Raw genomic sequence first — 22224 nt, 5'->3', positions numbered from 1 at the left:
CTGAGCAGCAGTAGAGGAAGAGGGCCTGTCAACCTGCTGAGGGAAAGAACAACTCCTGAACACTGTCCTCTGACCTCTACACACTTGCTGTGGCATGCAAATGTCCCCCACACCCACAACTCCCCGCCACTTTCTCATACACACGCGCACACACATACACTTTAAAAATCATATCAAATACCATTGCTGAGAAGGCAACTTCCGCTTTAACTGCAGCCATCAAGTGGCAGGCACACAGCACCTCATGGCTCTTTGCTCCACGAAAGGGTGAGGGGGCAAGAAAATCTGACACTCGAGTTTCAGTACATAATTATTCAAATAAATTTTAATGATTTCAGTTCAATACAACTGAAAATGTAGTGTCATTAAATAACATTTTCTGCTATATTTCAGAGTACAGTTTGGAGGCCATTTCCGGGTAGAAGCATCACATCCTAAGTATTCAGCTTATTAAGTGACATGGCTGACAGTGTCATGGCAGAGGTGGGGGACAATCATCAGCTCATAGAATTTGGCTAAGAGAGGAAAAAACCAAAAAATCCAATGCAACTAACAAAGTAGCTACAGATATTAGTAAAAAACAAAAAACAAAACAAAACAAAACAAAACAAAAAAACAACCCAATGTCCATCTTAAGTGACTAGAAAAATACAGGTAAAGTCACAGCAAATAAAGTCTTCACTGAGTTGGGTAACTTTATTTGCATTTCATAGTGATTTCTTAAGGCCTAGATCCAATGAAACCATTTTAAAAAGCTCTATGAGGAATGGCAACAACACTTTTACAAAAGCTTAGATGTCTGAGTGAGCAAGATTCACCTTGGTGGGCAGAGGCCCTGCTTCTTCGTGATCTTCAGTTTGAGATCTAACAACCACAAGAGAAGGAGCTGGGTATCTGCTCAGCTTCTGTTCATTCATAAATTCCAAGTCGCCATAGATACTCAGCTTCTAAAAAAAAAAAAAATCAGCACACACGTTAATTTGGATGCTCAGGAATCTCTCCAACTAAGTTTCCAAGCAACAACTCAATCTCTAGAGCTGCATGGTGGCACACTCCTGGCACTTGGGAGGCACAAGGAGGCCCATGTAAGCTGCAGGGCAGCCAGGGCCACCCAGTAAGATACAGTCTTAAAACACAAAAAACAAAACAAACAAACAAAAGCAACACACAATTAATCTATGGATATTTGGTTTGAAAATTCTATTCATGTCTTTGAGACTGGAGCATGTTTATGGATGAGGCTAGGTCCCCTGCACACGGCCTGAGGGAGTGTTCCCACAAGTCCTATCTTAATCCTTAGAGGAGAAAAAATGAGTACCAGGTAAATATGCTGCAGCTTAAGGGAAGTTTACACGGCCACATCAAGAACCTTAGTTCTGGAGTTTTAATGAATGTCAAGTGACCAGGTCCTCTGCTGGGAAATGATTTGCTGCAGGTGTCTAGACTGTCATGCAAAGAAAGTGACACCCTCTGGTTAACCATCTCTAAGAGCACAGAATAGATGAAGCATTCTAACACTAGTAGAAAGAGCTTCATAAACATGCAATTCCTTGTGTGTTACTTTCAATAAGACACTAAAAAGCAGGAGCTGGTGAGATGGAAACTGGTTAGGAACATTTGCAGCTCTTGGATTCAGGTCTCAGCACCCACACTGGGCAGCTCCTAACTGCCTTTACCTCCAACAGGAGACCTGAGCTCTCTTTTGGTTACTGTGGGTCCTGTATGCACACGGTACATACAGACAAGCGGACAAGAGGCACACACACACATACATGTAAGTAAAATTAAGCAATTTAAAAAAGAGAGTAAAATAAAAGAATGAAAGCAGAAAATTGAATCAATTTACGTGAAGTGTTTACCAAAGAACTTAGAAAAAAAGCAGAGAAAAATGTGCCACAGAATTATACAGTCCAAACAAGAGAGAAAGATCAAGTTATCTGAGGGGGTGGAGAGATGACTCAGCAGCTGAGAGAGAATGCTATTGCATAGTGTCAGCTCCCAACAGCCAGTGCCCACTCACAACCACCTGTACTCCAATTCCAAGGGACCCAATTCTGCCCTCTGCTGGCCTCCATGGGCTCCTACATACATGGTGTACATAAACTTACACAGGCCCACACACAAGCACATAAAACACATCTTTAAAAAGTTATCTGAGGCCTGGAGAGACAGCTCAGAGGTTAAGAGGACTGGCTGTTCTTCTAAAGGTCCAGAGTTCAATTCCTAGCACCTACATGGTGGCTCACAGCCATCTATAATGAGATCTGGTGCCCTCTTCTGGCATGTCGGCATACACACAGGCAGAATACTGTATACATAATCAATAAATAAATCTTTAAAAAAAAGTTATCTGAATGGGAAGAACTGCTATGTGAGTCTCCCTCAGCAAGTACTTCCCAATCAAGTGAGGCTATAGGAGGGCAAAGCATCAAGCACCTGATCAAGAGGTGACCACCTTCCCAGTGTCAAAGCACGTGCGGAGGCTAGCAGCTAAGCAATCAGAGAAACATTACCTAGATTTTCTAAGGCTGCTTATTCATATGCAAACTAATATAATAAAATAAGACCCACTATGTGAGCCAGGCACAGGGGCTGGAGAGATGATGCAGTGGTTAAAGGCACTAGCTTCTCTTCCAGAGGATCTGGGTTTGATTCCCAGCATTCACCCGGTGGCTAAGCATCTGTAACTGGAGTTTCAGGGGATCCGGGCTTCTGGCCTCTGTGGGCACTGCACACACAGGGTATGCATATATACATACAGGCAAAAGACCCGTACAGATAAAATTAAAATAAAAGGGTCAGGGATGGCAGTGCTGGCCTGTAGTGCTAGCCCTGGGTCTTGTTTCAAAAAGCAAACAACAAGGGGGAAAATCATGCAATAGAATATGGCTTGTCACTAGGTTGACATACAAGAAAAGTCTGCAAATCTTGAAGAACGAACGACATGGAGCTAGTCAGCACCCTCCCAGGAACCTTAACCTGCTGTATCATGTCAATGGCTTACTACTCATTCTGTTCCATTTCTTTACTGCTTTTTTCCTATGGTATTTGAGGACACAGAACTCTCACTTGTTTCAGCTGGATTTGATGTCAATAGAGATTATCCTACATTTAATTATATAAATAACTTTCTTTTCTTGAAAACTAAGTTGAATCCGCAAATTACAGCTTTTTCTCTAAACAAACATCTTTTACCTTAACAATTGTTTCTTGAGCCAGTTAAGCCAGTTTAAATTTAATTACCAAGGAACTAAGTCATAATCTCTTTGAGGTTAGCTACCAGAACACAAGAACTCAGAATCGAAGACTGGTTTCGAAGTTTCTAAAACAATATTTATAGCAAATGATTCACAATTTTAAGTGGTTCCACAGTCGTCTCTCACCATTTCAGCTTCGACAGTGGTGCCAGCAGTTCTCTTCAGTCTCAGAGAAGCAGAGAGGGCACTGTGCTCAAGCCAATCAACACATACATCAACAGAGAGGGGAGCCACTGTCCGGGCTTACAAACCTGTGGTTTTCACATGTGCCAACCTCACCTGAGTAAAACCATCACACCTCTCATTCTATTAGCAGGGTGTTATTTCTCTAGTTAAACAAGGCACTTAAAATGGTTATTCACTTGGCTCTGGCTTCAAGTAGCCCAAGGGTTAAAATGACATTTACCTCAGGGGGAACATACTGTTCCACAGCTGTAGCAACAGCTGCACAACAGATCCAAAGCAACACCATCACAGAGAGGACAAGAGTCGTGGTCAAAATCCACCCAGAGTTCCTGTAAAACAACACAACAATCAGTCACACTGCCCTACACACTCATGCACTGTCCTTAAAATTACTTAACAACACAACCTGGTCTCAGTGGCGCACACCTGTAATCCTAGCACTTTGGAAGGCAGAGGCAGGTGGATCTCTGTGAGTTCCAGGACAGCCTGGTCTACAAAGAGACTCTAGGACAGCCAGGGCTTTTTACACAGAGAAACCCTGTCTCGAAAAACTAAAACAAAAACAAATTACCTAATAATACATATTTATTACAAGGATATATTATCTCTAGTTTATGAGGATGACTTGATGCTCTTTCCTCTATTTCTAAAATTTCTGTAGCATGACTACATAATTCTTACAATAATAACAAATAATGATGAAATCAGACATACATATTTCCTACTGTGTATATAAAATTACCTCAAACTGCTGGGCTTGATGACACAAATCTTTGATCCCAGAGGCAGAGGCAGAGGGAGAAGGAGAAGGAAAGGCAGAGGCAAATGGATCTCTTGAGTTCCAGGACAGCCTGGTCTACATAGTGAGTTCTAGGACAGTCCAGGCTATAAAGTAAGATTCTATTTAAAAAAACATATACAAAACCAAAATTAACTCCCAACAAATTACTATTAAGACCATTTTTGTTTTTATTTACTTTTGAGACAGGCTTCATGTAGCCCAGGCCTCATATCCGGTATGTGATAAGGCTGGCCTGGATCTCCTATCTTCCTACCTTGCTAGGATTGCAAGTTTGGACCACCAAACCTGAAGAATACATTCTAACTACTAAATTAGAGAATGCAAGCAAGTATCCTATAAATTGAACACAGTGTTTCTTAATTTACAGGTTAATGCAATGCTACTCATTTAAAAAAATACCCCTACAAGTTGAGGTAAATTATGAAAGGATTCATAACAAACTCCCAGGAGTCAGTTTTCTTATAACATTTCAAGGATGTAAAGTAAGTGGATTATTAAGCATTTTGTGACCATTATATTTTCCTTATGATTAGAAAAAAATCTTAAGGTAGGAGAGCAATTCTTAATTCTCACATCTTCATTCACGGCCAAGGACCTATATTATAGATCACCAACAATCCATTCACTTTTTGCCACAGCCTAAGGAAATGGCATTCCTGTCACTGCTGTTTTGTCTCCCAATAAAAGAGAGATTGGGCTGTTGGAGACTGGGCTGAGTCTGATCCCAGGAATCTACATGGTGAAAGAAAGACTTTTCTTCTGACCTGCATATGTGTTCTGTGGCATGCTCACCCATATTCAAACAAATAAAGTATTTTTAAGTTTACTTTAAAAGAAGTAGACTTCCAGAAAGCATACAATTCTCCTTTGATGCTAAATTTTAAATATTCCAATTTTTAAAAGGTAACAGAGTAAGAAATGTTGTTAATAAAAGAACATTCACTCTCCTTTCACGGTCCAGTCCTTTCCTGGACCTAAGGAACTCACTTTCATGAGGGAGGACAGATCTGATATCTGCACTGCAGCAATTAGTAGAGACAGAAAACTGGGACTTATCTTCAAGTCAATCTTTTTCCTCAACCTCCACAGCAGAGCAAAGTAGATCCTGTAGATGCTCAACCATCTCCATGACCTCCTGGCTTCTCTGCCCACTGCCTTAATCTGACCCCATAATTTCCTGCTCACAGCTCTCCAGCCCGACCCCTTTACTTATTTATTATACACAGGATTCTTCTTGATACTCTATATCAAATATAGGATATAATAATTCATGTTTGTACACAGAAACTTCTAGAGAATAAACTTTTCGTTGAAAGTTATTTTCTAAGTAAGACATTCAAAAGATTACTTCTAAATTGTTAGGCCTTTAGTGAGATGGCTCAGCTGGTTAGGATGCTTGCTGCCAAGCCCTGATGACTTGAGTTCAATCCCTGGAACTCACACAGTGAAGCAGAAAACCAACTCCCACACATGCACACATATACAAGATAGATTTAAATATTTCACTGTAGTGTCAAGCTCAACTAGAAGAATGTACTGTGAAACAGAATGGCTTGCAGCTTTCTCAAAATGCTTAGTCTAGTGCACAACAAAGTAGAAAATAAAATGCTTGGCCCACTATCTTTTACCCTTCCCTTTCTTTTTGTGAGGTGAGGGGAGACAGAGGGCTCATATGGGTACTCTTATGATGCGCAGAAGCATATACACTTTGCTAAAACCCTCTTCATTCCATCTGAATGCCTGACAGTCCTTCCTAGGAGGGAGGACATAGGCAGCCATGACTCCTGTCCCCCTGTCTCCTGTCCCCCTAAGAATCCCTGGCACAGAGCTGACATCCCCTAGCTATTATTTTGTTTTGTTTTTGTTTTTCAAGACAGGGTTGATCTGTGTAGCATTGGCTGTTCTGGAATTTGTAGACCAGCCTGCCTCTGCCTCCCAAGTGCTGGGATCAAAGGTGTGCACCACCACACCTGGCTCCCCTGCTCATCGTAATGTATTGTTCTTACATATCTCTTCTAACTGTTTATCTGTCCATGCAGATACAAACCCAATCCTTAAATAATTCAGATATACTTTAAAGTCGAGCTTAAGTAATTAATTTATTTTTAATTTAGTGTGTGGAGGTCAGAGGACACCCTGAGGATGTTGATTTTTTTCCTTCCATCATGTGGGTCCTACCTAGGACTGAACTTAGGTTGTCAGGCTTGGTGTTAACTACTAAGTCATCTCCAGGCCACAGTGGAACTTCACTTAAATGTTTGGGTAAGACACTTCTTAGCACAAACCAAGGAATTCTAACAAGAATGCCTTTGTACTACCTGCTCTGTTTGGGGTCTGTGGAAGGAAGAGGAGGCTGGAGAAGAGGCTGGTTAAAAGATAAAGTTACAGTGAGAGAAAAGTGATTTCTGTCCTACTGTGTAGGAGCGTGACCACAGTTAACTTAACAGTAATGTGCTGCTTCAAAATGGCAGAGAGGGGATTTTCAATGTGATTCCAAAGAAATATAGATAGCTAAGGAGATACGCATGCTAATTATCCTGTCTGATCATTACATGATACATACACGTATGAAAACAGCACAGCATACCTCATACATTTGTATAAATATGTGTCAGTTTAAAAAACAGTACCTTCATCAGACTAATCATTCAAAAGTACAAGTTGGGAAAGGAAGTTGAAAACGTCTTTTTTTTTTTAACTATTAAACTACTAATTTAAAAATAACAGAACAGAATGACTGACATAAACAAGACGTTATCTTTTGTGTGTATTAAGAAGAAATACATACAGAGATAGGCATCTTAAAAAGCCATCGCGTTCCTCATCTTCAAGGTAGCTCTTGTGTGCTTGTGAGTTTCTCATTTGCAGATCTGAAATAAGAAGGCACACGCATATGAATATATACACTAAAATGAGTCTCTCTCTCTTCTAGATGTGTTCATCTGGAGGTAATTTCTGTGAGTGTAATCTGACACATTCTACGTGTTAAAATGTCTTTGACACATCAAAAATCAAATGAGTATTCTACCATACTATGAATTTCCTGCCTCACTTTCAAATGTTTATTTTGTAGCCCAAGGTAACCTCAAACTCACAGCCATTTGCCTGCCTTTGCCTCTCAAATGCTGGAATCAAAGGTGTGTGTTCTCCTGCCTGGCTCAAATGTTTTTGATAATGATGTTTTCTGTTTAACTACATGTGGACTTGAGTAACAGAATTTGTTTTATTATATTCGAATGAAAAGAGTGTATGTTAGTATTATTTATTCATTTCCACTCAACAATAAAATCAGTAAGTTAATTATATCAATAAGTAAAATAAGTTAGTACATTTTCAAAGGTAAACTGCTTTAGCCTGATGTCTAATGGTACAATGATTTAAAATTCATACCTAGAATGGAAATAAATGAGAATAGAGAACTCACACTTTCAAGGTAGTGCCACTATTCAGCTTATTGGGTGAAAAACCACTGCTTTGTTAGCTTATATTCAAAGCATGCTTTGAAATCATGTTTAGGACAGTCCAGGCGGTCCCCTTGCTAGCAGCATCACAAGGATGTGGAACTTGTTGGAAATGCAAGCCCCCAGATATATTAGACACGACCCAGTGAATTAGAAATCAGAGTAGGCAATTACAACAGATCTGACAGCTAACGTTTATCCATCTACTTAAAATAAAACTTACAGGACATTTTGCTTAAAGACGATTCTCTCAAGTTTGTTGGCTCCTGCTCCAACTGCGGTGCATACTGAATTTCTGGCTTAGACTAAAATGGTAATGAGAGCAAGTAAATCATTTATACCTTAGACATTGTTTTTAGTAACAAGTTCTAGAATACAAAATCTATACTAACAACATTTAAGCCAAAAAAATGCAGTAACAGATAAAGCACATTAATTATAATATTTTAATATTAATATCTTGTGAAAATGAATCTCAATTTTAGTTGATCAGAAATAATTAAGCAGCCTACCTAAATTTTTAACAAAATATATATTATGTTATCCTGATTATAATATAATAATATATTTTAACAAAATATATATTACACAAATTATCTCTTTTCTCATCTGACACATTCCATTCTTTTAACTCTAAACAGCTGGCACACTACAGGCAAACATTCTACACTTCATATCTTTGTGTCTCTGGTATCTTTGTGCCTCTGGAAAGGACTTTCTCCATCCAAGTTACAATTGAGTTGACATAAACGAGAGAAAGAGATAACCTCTCAGGTTGGAGAGATGGCTCAGAGGTTAAGAGCACTGGTTGCTCTTCCAGAGTTTCTGAGTTCAATGTCCAGCAGCCACATGGTGAATCAAAACCATCTGGACTGGGATCTGATGCCTTCTTTTGGCATGCGGGTATACATGAAGACAGAGCACTCATATACATATAAAAAAAATCAATAACTTGTTTTTCAAAAGGAAAGAGACAACCTCTTATCCTCTGATGAGTCAGTAAAAACTCTATTCTTGAGTTATTAACTTATGCATAAATAAAAAGAAAATGCTTGTGTTTTCTTACCATTAAATTAAGTGCAGAGGACCCACACTCAGAAAAATGCTAAAAATCACAAGGTAGCCACACAGTAACCCATTCAACTAGCAAGAATAATTAAAAGCTGTGGCTTACTTCTTGAGAGGAAGCCAGTGTCACAATATAATCTGATGACTGATAAATACGAGGAACTTACTGAATTAAAGGAAATAGGATGTTAGGGTATCATATGGGCATGGAAGCTAACGTGCCCTGAGTTTCTGCTAACTACTTAAACTGATAGCATGACTTTAAGCAAGCTGGATACTCGGCTTCCTCACCAATAAGCAGGGATAATACAACTTCCCGAAACTGTTTGAAGATTTCAGATGATACAGTTTCGGTTCTCTAGATTCACAGGTTTTTTTTCAGACAGGGTTTGTGTAGCCTTGGCTATCCTGGACTGCTCTTCCAGAGGTCCTGAGTTCAATTCCTGAATCAGAACTGTAGACCAGGCTGGCCTCACAGTGATCCGCCTGCCTCTGCCTCCCCAAGTGTGGGGTTACAGGCGCTGTCCACCACAGCAGACTATCCATGGGTTCTCCCCATGGTGACTGGATCGTGGCTATGAATTGCATGGACATAGAACCCATGCAACTCATAGCCACAATGCAATCACCATGGGGAGAACCTGTACTGAGTATGCACAGGCAGCTCCCTGTTATTACACCTGCAGGATAACAGGTATTTGTGCAGATTTCACACTGTGTTAGGTATCATAAGCGATCAGTACTGATGTAAAGTCAAGTCCCACACTGCATGACCTCTCAGTAACTGGCCGGATCCTCGACAGTAATGCTGTAATAACATTTCCACCGAGCAATTCTGTGGCCAGCTCAGTTTAAGAACACTACATTGTTAAATGACTCATAACTAGAGGGAGGGAATTTGTAGGTTATATGCAAATGCAATGTCATTTTATATCAGGAAATTGAGTATCTCCAAATACTGGCATCCTCAGAAGCCTGGAACAATCCCTCACAGGTACTCTAAGATAACTGTATGTAATTTTCTAGATTAGCACCTAGTAACATCTTATCACACAGTCAATTATTAGACAATTATAACTATATAATTCTTATCTTCTCATCTAAATTTCTTACTTAATCAATTTAGTCACTATAAAACCAAGAGGACCAAATATCCACTGAGCTTGAGGTAAGGCTTTCAAGGTAATTACACTGTGTCCTGCTGCTCAATGTTTCCATGAAGGCCAGTTAAGCAGCGCTATCTGACAAAGTACTTAAGTGATTGATTACATGATTCTACGCCAAAACACTCAGGTAAGAAATGTACATTGACTATTGCTGTATTTGGGTCAAGTGTGAGACACAGTTGTCACCTGGAATATAACTATTTTTCCATCATCGGCTTGAAGATAAAAAGTCCATGAAGAGGTTATGAAGCTCTGTGCAGAGTCCATCATGTCACTCCAGAACGATCTCACCAGAGTTAGAGGGAAAAGGAGATGCATTCTTGGCATCAGGGACATGAGCTAAACAAACAAACAAAACCTTTTAAGTAGTAAGAAATGCATTATTTAAGTACATGTATGCAAGAGAACAACATAATGAAGATGACTTGAATCTTACTGGAGAGGTTACAGATAATTACACCAACAGTTGCCATCATCAGCATTAGACTAAACTCTGTTGCTGATGCAAATTAACTATGGTAAAGCTAACATCCCAGGCTACTCAAAACCACCATCAAACACCTTCATACACAACCCATGACTTCTATCAGTCTTAAAAGGCTTTGAGTCAAGCCCCCAAACATGGGAACTCTTAAGAGCTCATTAAATAAGGACCACCAAATGACAGATTTGAATGGGAAAGAACAAATCATATCATTCTTATCGTTAACTTCCCCAAATAGGAGAAATCATGACTTAATAAACATCAAAAGAAAAAATGTATGCAGAAAATAAAGAGAAATGCTCAGGGGTATTTTTTGTGGTATTAATATATGTAATGGGTTCTATTGACAAGATTTTAATACCAGCTGTTATCGTCTTGATCTACCCCAATTCTGACTTAGCTTACTAGATAGCACTGACCCCAGAACACAAGTTTGGGATGCAGACTGCTTAGAACACTTTGACTTGATGTCAGGAGAGACATCATCAAGAGCTATTACAATGCAAAGAGAAGCCTTTAGAACAAGAAAATCTGCATCCAACACCCAGCTTTCCCATGTAATAACTATGAAAACCATCACAAATCCACTCCACAAGTATTTACGGAGGTTATAGGTTTTAAAAGACCAGAAATCAGGTGTTTGTTTTTATTTTTGAGATAGGGCACTGCCATGTAGTCTAGGCTAACCTCACACTTCTAATTCTCCAGGCTTAGCATCCTGAAAGCTGAGCATCTTATGCCTACATGCTAATCTATTTTAATCATCAGTGTACATTTGTGTTTAGCGGACACTTTCTATAAGAAAGGGATTAATACAGGGAGCATGCTTATCAAAGGAGAGGAGCGTACTACAAGCTGGGGTGAGGGGAGTTGGATTTCACAGAGAAAATCAACCTTCCCCAGAGGCCGAGTCCTGTTCCTGGGGAACCAGAGCAGAAACAGAAAGTGCCACACGAGATTATAAAAATCAACTGTTCTACATATATAACCAAGATAATGGGAAGTTAAAGAACTAAGTTGTTTAATGGTCCCTCAACATTTGAAATATGTTTAATATTACTTAAGAAAACACAAATTAGAAGAAAAATGATTACTAATGGGTATGAGATCTCATTTTGAGGTGATAGGAATGCATGGAATTAGACAGTGACAATGGTTGTGCAACTGTGATTTATACTAAAATTCACTGAAGAAGTGTGGATTTTTTTTTTTAATAATATGTGAATTATTTGTCCAATTAAAAAATCTGTACAAATTCCATGGAGGGCAATTTTGTTCTATTTCTTAAAATTGTAGAAACTTTATCAATTCTATCAATTCATGTTCTTTTTTTTTATTTTTTATTTTTCAATTCATGTTCTTATTTTATAGGTATATTAAAAATGTATAAAATATATAATACTTATAAAAGAAAAATATTAGAAGGCACCTTCATGTTCACAAATAAGAGACTGCTTTAGTTGGGTGCGATAACTCAACCCTAAAATCAAGGGAGAGAGAATCAGGAACTTCAAGTCCCCCTGAGCTACTTACCAAGTTCAAGGCCGAGCTAGGCTATGTGAGATCTTGTGTCATGATACATCCACATGGAATATGATATAGTGAAAGAAAACCTCTTAGGTTAACAGAAATATTTTTGCATATCTTTGTATACATATAAAACACTTCAGTATGAATAACCCTGGCTGTGTAGTGGACGGAGAGCTAATGTTTCAATTTTGAAAATTACTGAAAAATTACTGTCTAAAAATTAACAACTTTTTTTTTTCCTAAAAATTAAAATCTGGCCAAGTGTGTTGTACACAGCTTTAATCCCAGCACTCCAAAGGCAGAGCCAGGTGGATCTCTGTGAGTTTGAGGACAGCCTTGTCTACAAAGTGAGTTCTAGAATAGCCAGAGCTGTTACACAGAGAAACCCTGTCTCAAAAACCTTAACAAACAAAAAGATAGAAATACAAATTAAGATCCTCTCCCCAGAATACAGTTCACGAGGAGTAAAGAACTTTCAGAGCTGACACTGTAGAAGGTCTCAGGAGCTAAAGTGTAAGAACAGTTTGTACTCAAACCTATATGTAATTGGGAATTACTGGATTATGTAAGAGAAGGATGAGAAGGGCTCCATTTAGAAAGAACGCTATCTCCACCCAGTAGAAAGGGAAGAGCTAAAAAGAGTTAAAATGCACAGACAGTCTAGAAGTTAACTGAGCAACACAGTTGACAAATGATGCTGCTCTGACTCAATGCAGAGAGAGGCAAAAGGGATGGAGAAAGAGACACAAGTATCAATTTCTCCTAGCCAAAACTTTTTTTTTTTTTTTCACATGTGAACTAGAGATTATCTTACTGGGCTGTGAAATGAAAAACAAAATAGGATTATGAATGCATTTTAAGAAAGCATTCCATTAACATCTGCAAGCATAGTTTTGATAGATGCAAAATAAGGATAAAAGCTAACAGTAAAACGAGATCACACTGACAATAGCCATGTCACATAACGCAAGTCTAAGCACAGAAGCAGGCAGCTGAGAAAGGCAGTATTCTCTCTTACTTGTTCTTGTCTCAATTCAGCAAATGGCAACTGATCCTGGCAGCCAAGATGGCAAGCATATTGCTCATCAGATTGGGAATATGCTTCTGTGCATGCTGAAAAAGAAAAATGCAAATTCTTAGAAAGAGGAGAAGGAGTAGAAAACAAACAGGACAGGAGCCTACCACAGAGGGCCTCTGAAAGACTCTACCTAGCAGTGTATCAAAGCAGATGCTGAGACTCATAACCAAACCTAGGGCAGAGTGCAGGGAATCATATGAAAGAAGGGGGAGTTAGTATGACCTGGAGAGGACAGGAGCTCCACAAGGACCAAATATATCAGAGCACAGGGGTCTTTTCTGAAACTGATTCTCCAACCAAGGACCACACATAGATATAACCTAGAACCCCTGCTGGATGTAGCCCATGGCAGCTTAGTATCCAAGTGGGTTCCCTAGTAAGAGGAACAGGAACTGTTACTGACATGAACTCAATGGCTGGCTCTTTGACCCCCTCCCTACCTCCGAGGAGAAGCAGCCTTGCTAGGCCACAAAGGAGGATACTGCAGCCAGTCCTGAAGAGACCTGATAAGCTAGGGTCAGAGGACCTCCCCTAACAGTGGACTTAGAGAGGGGCAGGGAGGAGATAAGGGAGGGAAGGTGAGATTGAGAGGGAATGAGGGAGGGGGCTACAGCTGGGATACAAAGTAAATAAACTGTAACTAATATAAAAAAATAAAAATTTAATTAAAAAAAAGAAATAAAGAGGAGAAGGGCAGTAAAGAGGAAGGCTGCAGAAGAAAGGGATGTTATAGGATCCCTTTACCTAATGATGTAAAGATACAAAGACACACCAGTATTTCACATCCATGAATTCCCAAACTTGGGAATAGCAGGAAATTCTTTAGTGGAACTCTTTCATCTCTCTTCTACAAGCTCAACATCTTGCAAACAAGCCCATCATTTCATACCTGGACTCTGGCTATCTGAAGCCATTTTCATAAGGATTCCTCACAGCTAAAGGCTATGGAGTGGGCAGAGCTGGTCTGATGTCTGGGAGATGCCACTGAAAGTTGAAACCCATCATTTACTGGCTATAGCCCCCTAACCTGGGCTGACAGGCTAAACATCTGACCACTGATTTTTCTAGGCCTTATATGAACTAGACAAGTATTCAACCACTGAGCTATCTCTAGTTCTTATCTTTTGAGACAAAGTCTCCCCAAGTTGCCCAGATTGGCTGTAAACTAACTCTGTAACCCAGACAAAGCCTTGAACCTTCCTGCCTCAGCCTCCCAAATAACTGGTATTACAAACCTGTGCTACTAGGCCCAGTTTGATTTCTATAAGTCTGATATGGAAAAAACACCACCTAATTTAAGAGCTTGAACAAAACAATGTATGTTAGTTATTTATTTAAATATTTGGGCTCAGCCATTTGAGAAACAAAGATATCAACAAAGCAAGGGGTGAGGAGGGATGGGAATAAAGCAATTATGTTGAATTCTAAGAAAATGGAACCAGCAAGTGTTCTATAATAAGGAGTTTTAAAGGCTGAAGTAGAGCTATAGTTCAGTGGCACAACACTGGCCCAGCATACACTAGGTCCTGAGTTTGATCCTCAGCACTCCCAATACAGAAGAAACTGAAATGGGCTCTATCAGATACACTCACTTCCTTTAGGTCACTGGCCACATCTTTCTTGTGATGTAACATTTCACCACTGTAGCCATTTTATTTTCTTCTCAACTCAGATAAGTACCTGTAACATACTTCTTGGGGGCTCTAGATAAACTGAGCATGGTACTAAAGTTGGCCAGTGAGCAGCCTGAGCCATAAAAATTAGGTCACAATATCACTGAATAGTGTGCGAGAGTCATATCGGGGCAAGGTGTGTCCTGCTACACTAAGTACACTAAAGAAAAATAACAATAAAATTAAAAAGGACAAGATTCCATTGCAGTTCTTGACAAAGTTAAATGTTCATTCGGTCCTGATTGTAGGTTTCTTTTATTAAACTCATCTCTTTCACCAAAAGGTAAGAATAGTGGTTAACTGGTGACAGCCTCTGGTTATTTTCACTGGCAGGACTGATAAAGGATACTCTACCAAATGCTTCAGACTCAAAGGCCTGATTCAGTTAAAGATCTTGGAGCTATGTCAACTAGCCTGACTGACTGAAAGGTTCAGGGAAATTACACCACCCATGAAAAGGTAGTGGTGAGTTATGAGTTGGGTAATTACCTCTGCATTTGTCTAAACAGAATGCCTGGTTAAACAAAGGAATCCTCTCCACAGCACAAACTAAACACTGTCTCAATGCAGATGGATTAAAGCCCACGACAATTTTAGCAGCATCTATTCAAACCCTAATTTTATAATTACAATATGGTGGGTGACTAGTATAAACAGGATGTCTGTCATTTTCTAGGAAAAATACATCAAAAGCATAACTCAACTCAAAGAAAGCCCCAATGGTATGCACAGCTGATGTCATTAGCAGAGTATCTTACCAGATTCACATTCCAATTTGGTCCGATTTAAATCAATTCCATCATCCACAAACTGGCAAATTGAAAACAGTCTGCAACCTCTCTGACACGCATATAACTCCTCTTCCTGGGAAGAACAAGAATAAAGAAGATTACAAAAAAAAAAAAAAAAAATTCTTTCAGCTGGAAAAAGATGAAGAAGAAAGCAAAGTTACTGTTTATTTTAAACCATACAGTAAGTTTTATACAAAAAAGGAAAAAAGTTTTAGCTCCTAAATTGAATTATTTGGTGACAGACACACTCTCTCACATACTAGGCTAGTTTCTAACTCTATACAATAAACCATGACTTTGTACTTTTGTTTTTAAAGAAGTATTTTATTTTTATTTTAAATATATGGATGTTTTGCCTACAAGTATGTCTGTGTATTACCCACATGCAGTACCCACAGAGGCCAGAAGAGGAACCAGAGTTACAAACACTTGTGAGCCACCATGTGGATGCTAGGAATTGAACATGGGTTCTCTGGTAAAGCAGCCAATGCTCTTAATTGCTGAGGAATTTTTTCAGCTCCTGAGTTTGTATTTTTGATTTTCCTGTCTCTACCTTTGGGATGCTGGGATTTCCTGGGCCATCACAGCTGGCATTTGTGACGCTGGAGACTGAGAACCCAGAGCCTTATGAGCCACATTCCCCAGTGTCTATTTCCTTATTTTAAAGTGAAAAAAGCCTACTGACTAAACACAGCACCTTTTTAGCGTATTCTATGGCCACAACTTATAGGTAGAAAAATAGAAATAACAACTATCTTTGGAAATAGAAATAACAATAATGAGGACCCTGTACAAAGTAGAAAGGACCCAGGGGTCACTGGCATGCTTTTGCTACATCCAAAGGCATAACCATCAGCTCATTAGCAAAAGTATCAGGCCAGCTTCATACAGCACCAGTAAAACAAATGTTAGAACAACTATGGAGTGAGGTTATCTATACATAAGAATTTTTATATGTTTAAAAGTTGTTTTTTTAAAAATTTGTGTGTTCATGTGTGTGTGTGTGTGTTTGTGTGTGTGAGTCCATGTGAGTCCATGTGTACTATGTGCATGCAGGAGTGTGGGAAGGCCAGAAGAGGCCATCAGAACTCTGGTACTGGAGTTAACAGGAGCTTGTGAGCTGCCCCATAGTTACACAACCTAGGTCTTCTGCAAGAGCAATAAGTGCTCTTAACAGCTGAGCCATCCTCCAGCCCTAAGGGTTTTTATTTTATTTTTTAATTGGCTTACTTTAACTGAGAATACGAACAGTTACTGCAATCAGCTAGACCAGAATCAATTTTTCTGGTTAAAAAACAAAAAAGAGGTACTAGTTACTTTACCTATTGAAATCTCAAGTTTTCTCATCATGAAATAAGACAATACTATTCTGGGAGACTGTTAATCTTACCAAAGTGTGTATGACATATGAGGTGATTAATAAATATAAGTTGTAATAATCATAATTTTTATTTTTTATAAATGTCTTAAAGTAGACAATAAAAATTACATTAGCATTTAGAGCTATGTGGGAAAATCAAAATAGGATTTTTGCCTCCGTAGGATAGTTCTTTACACTTAGAAAATCGTAACTTTATAATGAGACTATAAACAATGAGATCAATAAGCTTTTCTTTCCTTTGATGAATACAGTACTTTAAACAAACTAGTGTATATAAGAAAGCCCTATAACTTCTGTGTGATCTACTATGCACAAACTAGAAGGCATCTAATGAGGAAATGTGCATATTCCAGTTAGCAACTGTGGAAGACAGCAGTGGGCTGTTGGGGTGATCCTTTTGTGCACTGTATAAAAATGTCTTTGTATTATTCAAATGCTGATTTCTGTACCAGCAGAGAGCTGAGAACAGGACAGACTTTGCATTATCAGTCTTTGGCTGCATCATATTTTATAAACACTCTCTCTAACACCTTCTAATTAGTTTAGTAAAGAGCTAAACGGCCAACAGCAAAAGCAGGAAAGGGAGGCAGGATTTGCAGCAGAGATAGGAACTTTGGGGAAGAATCAGGAAAGGAGTCACCAGCCAGACATGAAGGAAGAAACAGTGCTAGAACTAAGATTGAGAGGCAGCGGGCCACGTGGCAGAACACAGATTAATATAAATGGGTTAATTAAGATAAGAGCTGGTTGGGAACAAGCCTAAGCTAAGGACAAACTTTCAAAATGAATAAATGGTCTCTGGGTCATTATCCCAGAGCTGGCAATCTGAGAGTCCCATTACTACTTGGCACCCAAATATAGTGTGGACTTCTTTTCAGAAGAATAATTAGTAAAGCTAATGTAGCAGCAATAACCTATATGAAGAAACACCTGTAAGTCTAACGTGAAGTTTTATTACACAACTTTGAAGGGGCACATTTTGTGATCCTGGTTCTAACTGTCTTCATTGCTAAGGTAAAAACTACATTTCATACATGATCAACAGTTACAGTTTACACTTTGCAACACAGCTAAGAACTCTCCTGTTTTTGGAACACACACATTTCCTTATGCTGCCCACAGGAAGCAGGAAGAATGAGTTCATTACCATGACTGTACCAGATGACATTTTATTCTCAGATATGCTTGCTCTGTATCCCAAGCTGGCCTGGAACTCTTAATCCCCATCAGTCAGCTCTGAACATTGGGACTGCTCACATGTGCCAATACACCCCACTCAGATGGGAGTTAAACCAACCCCAATAGACCACCCAGAACCAAAGTCAGAGAACCATATGGCATGCTGAAGAACCCAGTGGGTCAAGATTCAGCCCTGAAAGCTTAGCCTTTATACTTATTCTGTAGAGCCGTGGGCAAGTTACTAATTTCTCTGATTCTCAGTGTCCTTTAGGCATACTAGGAGGCCTATAAATCCACATGATGCTGCACTGATAGATACTACATTAATAATATAGTTAATAAACACCCACAATGTGACAGGCCGAGTTAACACTTAATGTATTATACACCCATAAAGAGTAGGCTGGAGAGATAGCTTAGCAGTTAGGAGCACTGGCTGCTCTTCCAGGGACCCAGGCTCAGCTCCTAGCGTCCATATGGCAGCTCACAACTGTCTGTACCTAATTCCAAGGGATCCATACCCTCTTTGGTTTTTGTCAGCACTGCAACTCAAAGCGTGTACAAATATGCAGCCTAAACACTCATACACATGAAATTAAAAAAAAATCTTTTATTCAAAGCAAAGAATCATATCCTTAGTTCAAGTATTGTGTATTCTACAGAACATAAACTCAAATATGATAAACATTTCATGCTTTTATGTATCCCAAGTGATTGGCAAGCTTCTAGAAAATAAAACACAAGGAAAGAGTGCCTCCTGTCACAATGAGTATCAGCTACGTAACTAAAGGCCCTTTAACGACAACACTACCTGCATTGCTTCCATATATATTTTCTTACCTTTAGGAAACTGAACTAAGTCAATCTACCTATTCTTCCTTGCTTTTGGCTTACTTTGTTTGTAGCCCAGGCTGGCCTCAAACTCACAGCAATCCTCCTAACTCAGCTTCCCAAGTGCTGGGCTTATCAGCACAAGCTACATGTCCGGTTTTGAGAATTCTTCCTAAGGAGTACAATTCAAGTATGCACAAACCTGACTGCATAGTATGAGAAGAAACAGCTACCTATGGCTGTGTTAAGCATTGCTCTAAAAGCATGAAATTATCTTCAATCTTCTCACTAGCTCTGCAAGTATGTGGTTTTCCTACAGTTCACAAAATGAAATTCTAAGAAATTAACTGATCAGCAGGATCAGCACTGTTTCTTCCTTCATGTCTGGCTAGTTAACAGTGGAGCCAGAATGGGCTACTGGCTCACATGATTTGGAAGTGCATACCCTGTAAAAACTGACTGCACTGACTTTAGTTTTGTTTTGACGTCTTATGTTCCTTACAATGAACCCAGACATCACACAGCTGGACCTTTTGAGAACAAATTCTATGTCCTTACAATAAATAATTATAGCCATTAAAATGAGATTTCTACCTGCCAGTTACAGTATCAAGAGAGGCAATGTGAGATTTTTGAATGTTTGTTTTCTTATAACTTTCTGCTTTTACCCTGCAATGCAATGCACAATAACTCAGTGAGGGCCTCTGGAAACCAGTGAGGTAAGTGTTCTTAGCGCAACTTCATTATGTGGTGCCACAGCATACAGTGGCCAGCTTCAAGACTCAATTTCTACTCCACCACTTCTTATTTATAGGATCTTCAGGAAGATGTAGACACCCCTTCTTTTTTGTTTGTTTTTTTTTTGAGACGGGGTTCTCTGTGTAGCCCTATAGACCAGACTGCCCTCAAACTCAAGAGATCTTCCTGTCTCTGTCTCCCAAGTCCTACCACACCCATAAAAAGAGTAAATTTGAGCTGGGTGTGGTGGATTGGCCTATAATCTCAGCCCTTGGCATTTAGGAGACAGAGGTAAGAGAATATGGAGTCACATGGGAGCCATCTTGAGCTGGATGTCAAGATATTGTCTCAAATAAAAACTCCCAAATATTCATCTGATCTCAGAATTTGGAGGATGAGGCAGGAGGGTTGCCAGGAGTTCTAGGCCAACTTGAGATCCTGTGTCAAAAACAAAATAAATTTAAGTCAGGAGCCAATGATTTGGAGTTCTGGTTAAGAACAGCATTAATAAATGACTGAAAATGACTTATCAATATCACATCAACCATTAGAAACTAGTGACTATTATAAAAATATCTAAGCCTTCCGATGTGGTGATGTTTATCTGTAACACCAATAGCACTGGGGAACCTGAGGCAGGAAGACTGAGAAAAAACAACCAACCTAAACTATAGGGAAATCCTGTCTCAAAAACAAACAACAAACACATTCAAGAAATAGCCAAATATTGCTGGTAGATATATCTTTCAAATTATGTACAAATTTGCTGGAAAAATCTTAAAAAGAGGGAACCAAACACTAATATAACATAAAGCAAATCTCAGCCTAATTCTAGGCCAATCAGTATTGATGAACTTTCTTGTAGAAGCCTTTTAATGATGTGAGCTTTATTGACTGAAGCCTGAAGTCAGAATCCTCCCTCCCCAAGACTGACCCAGGGCAGGCCTTAAACTCTTGATCCTCTGACCTCAGCCTCCTGGAGGCTGTAATTACAGGTATCCATTACTATGCCCAGCTCTTCGGTTCTTTCAATTATTTATTAAGTTCTGACTTAGAAAATTTAAGGCTAGTCCCACAATAATTTTGTGGAGCCTTTTATGTTTTGTTTGTAACTGATGACTCTCAGGTATGTAAAAGAAACACATTTTTGGAAGGTACAGAATTTACAATTCTTCCTACAAAAGACACGAGAGCACTTGTCAATACGAAACACTCTAAAGAAACCGGAACTGACATTCTGGCCACTTTGTAGCCGAAGAAAGCAAAGAGGGACAGCCACAATGGTTAAGCAAATAGCATACAGAAGACCAAAGAAAACAAAGATAAAAAAACACCAGCATCAGTGAAAGCGCTTACAAAGCAAGGTGGGGAGAACTATAAACCCTAATTATAGATGGGAAAGGGGTGTGTGTGGGGACACCAAGCAATTTAGAATGTTGAGTAAACAGAATCCACAAGAAACTGAAAAACAACTTAAGGAGGCAGAATTAAAGGCTAGGCGGCGGCTGCGGAGAGGGCCGGGGGTAGGAATCCGGCCCTCTTCTAGCTACACAGTGTGCATCTTCCGTGGGGGCCGCGGAAGTGCTTGAACCGCTCCACGGATCCCTTATCTTCTGCACTGAGTGACGACGTTTGTCTTACTTCATCTCTTTTGAAGGCAGAACCCTTACTGCTTGCCCCACGAAGGCAGCAAGGCAGTCTGGCCCACAGTCACTCAACCCAGACGGGAAGTCCTCCTTTCTAGTGCCCCTCTCACAAGTACCGAGGCCGGCTTCACACTTCAGGGCGCCGAGGAACCGTCAGCTCGTCCCACTCCCGGGACGGACCCATAAACACGAGCTGCAGTCAACGTTTCGTGCAGGCGTGCACCCGCCCCTCCGTCCCCACCCCCGCGCTGCTAGCAGGTCAGGACCACGCATCCATCTTCAGCCGAGCCCCGGCAAGCGCAACCCTCCCTAGCGGCGCCGCAGGCTCCCATGGGCTCGCCTGTTTCTCATCTTTGTGTCCCCCTCCAGCCTATCACGGAGTCCTGCAGCACAAACTTCCGGCAATTACAGGACCCGGGTGCAGGCAGGAGCCGGGAGGCAAACCGCAGCCTCACCGAGGGGGGTGGAGAGCAGCTGAAGCGCACATTCGCCACCAGGGTCCTCGGGCTGACAGCGCCGTGGGACGCCGCGAGATGGGCAGCGAGGGATGAGGGGAGCTCGGCAGAGACGGGCCCTACTTACCTTGGGGTAGGTGTGCAAGGGGTAGGTCAGCTGACAGGCCCGGTGACAGGACGCCGTGTCCCCCAGGACCGAGTCAAACGCTTCGGCCGCTGCAGTCCCCGAGCCTCCGGCCAGCGCCATGGTCAGCAGCAGCAGCGGCGGGAGCCCCAGCTGGGCCTGGACCCAAAGCTTCCCCTTTGGCGCCGCCATCTTGTTCCTCTCTGTCACAGCGGCTGGGCTTGTTGCTGTTTTCTTTTCAGGGTTTCTCCCTCTTCCGGGCCAGCCCCTTTCCCCGCCCCTCCGGCCGGCGCTTCCGCCTCCGAGAGCTCCACGGCCCCGCCCCGGCCCGCCCAGGCGACGGATAACCTCTCGTGGGCGGGCCTGCCGACCGG

General features: G+C 40.5%; 2 protein-coding genes across 3 annotated transcripts in view; one reads left to right on the top strand and one right to left on the bottom strand.

The window, feature by feature from the left end:
- Positions 1–297: 297 nt before the first annotated feature.
- Positions 298–22112, bottom strand: Tmem59 (transmembrane protein 59). Of its 2 annotated transcripts, XM_055628956.1 has the most exons (9): positions 21854–22112; positions 15464–15569; positions 12973–13067; positions 10127–10279; positions 7930–8011; positions 7034–7115; positions 3664–3772; positions 819–947; positions 298–515 (listed from the first exon to the last, which is right to left on the bottom strand). In XM_055628956.1, exons 1-9 carry the CDS (start codon positions 22040–22042, stop codon positions 498–500), a joined length of 963 nt encoding a protein of 320 aa, XP_055484931.1. In that variant the 5' UTR covers positions 22043–22112; the 3' UTR covers positions 298–497. The 2 variants fall into 2 exon arrangements, with proteins under 2 accessions (XP_055484931.1, XP_055484930.1); XM_055628955.1 differs by having other exon boundaries at positions 298–947; positions 21854–22111.
- Positions 21543–22224, top strand: part of Tceanc2 (transcription elongation factor A N-terminal and central domain containing 2) — a 37299-nt gene continuing 36617 nt past the window's right edge. Inside the window, exon 1 of the mRNA XM_055628958.1 lies at positions 21543–21859. Coding sequence (XP_055484933.1) covers positions 21602–21859 — 258 coding nt within the window. The 5' untranslated portion in view covers positions 21543–21601. The remainder of the gene's footprint in view (positions 21860–22224) is intronic.

The sequence above is a fragment of the Psammomys obesus genome, unplaced genomic scaffold (assembly GCF_907164565.1).
Source record: "Psammomys obesus unplaced genomic scaffold, mPsaObe1.curated_primary_1811, whole genome shotgun sequence".
Taxonomy (NCBI): Eukaryota; Metazoa; Chordata; class Mammalia; order Rodentia; family Muridae; genus Psammomys; species Psammomys obesus.
The sequence above is the reverse complement of the archived record's forward strand: the minus strand, read 5'-3'. Positions and strand labels throughout refer to the sequence as shown.

What these genes read in the sequence shown, in the direction of transcription:
- Tmem59 (XM_055628955.1), bottom strand. Translation starts at nt 22,042, where the DNA reads ATGGCGGCGCCAAAGGGGAAGCTTTGGGTCCAGGCCCAGCTGGGGCTC. An exon ending in CAAATTGGAATGTGAATCTG is followed by an intron (nt 13,068 to 15,463) that starts GTAAGATACTCT and finishes TTTCTTTTTCAG; the next exon opens with CATGCACAGAAGCATATTCC. An exon ending in AACAGTATGTTCCCCCTGAG is followed by an intron (nt 948 to 3,663) that starts GTAAATGTCATT and finishes TTTTTTTTTTAG; the next exon opens with AAGCTGAGTATCTATGGCGA.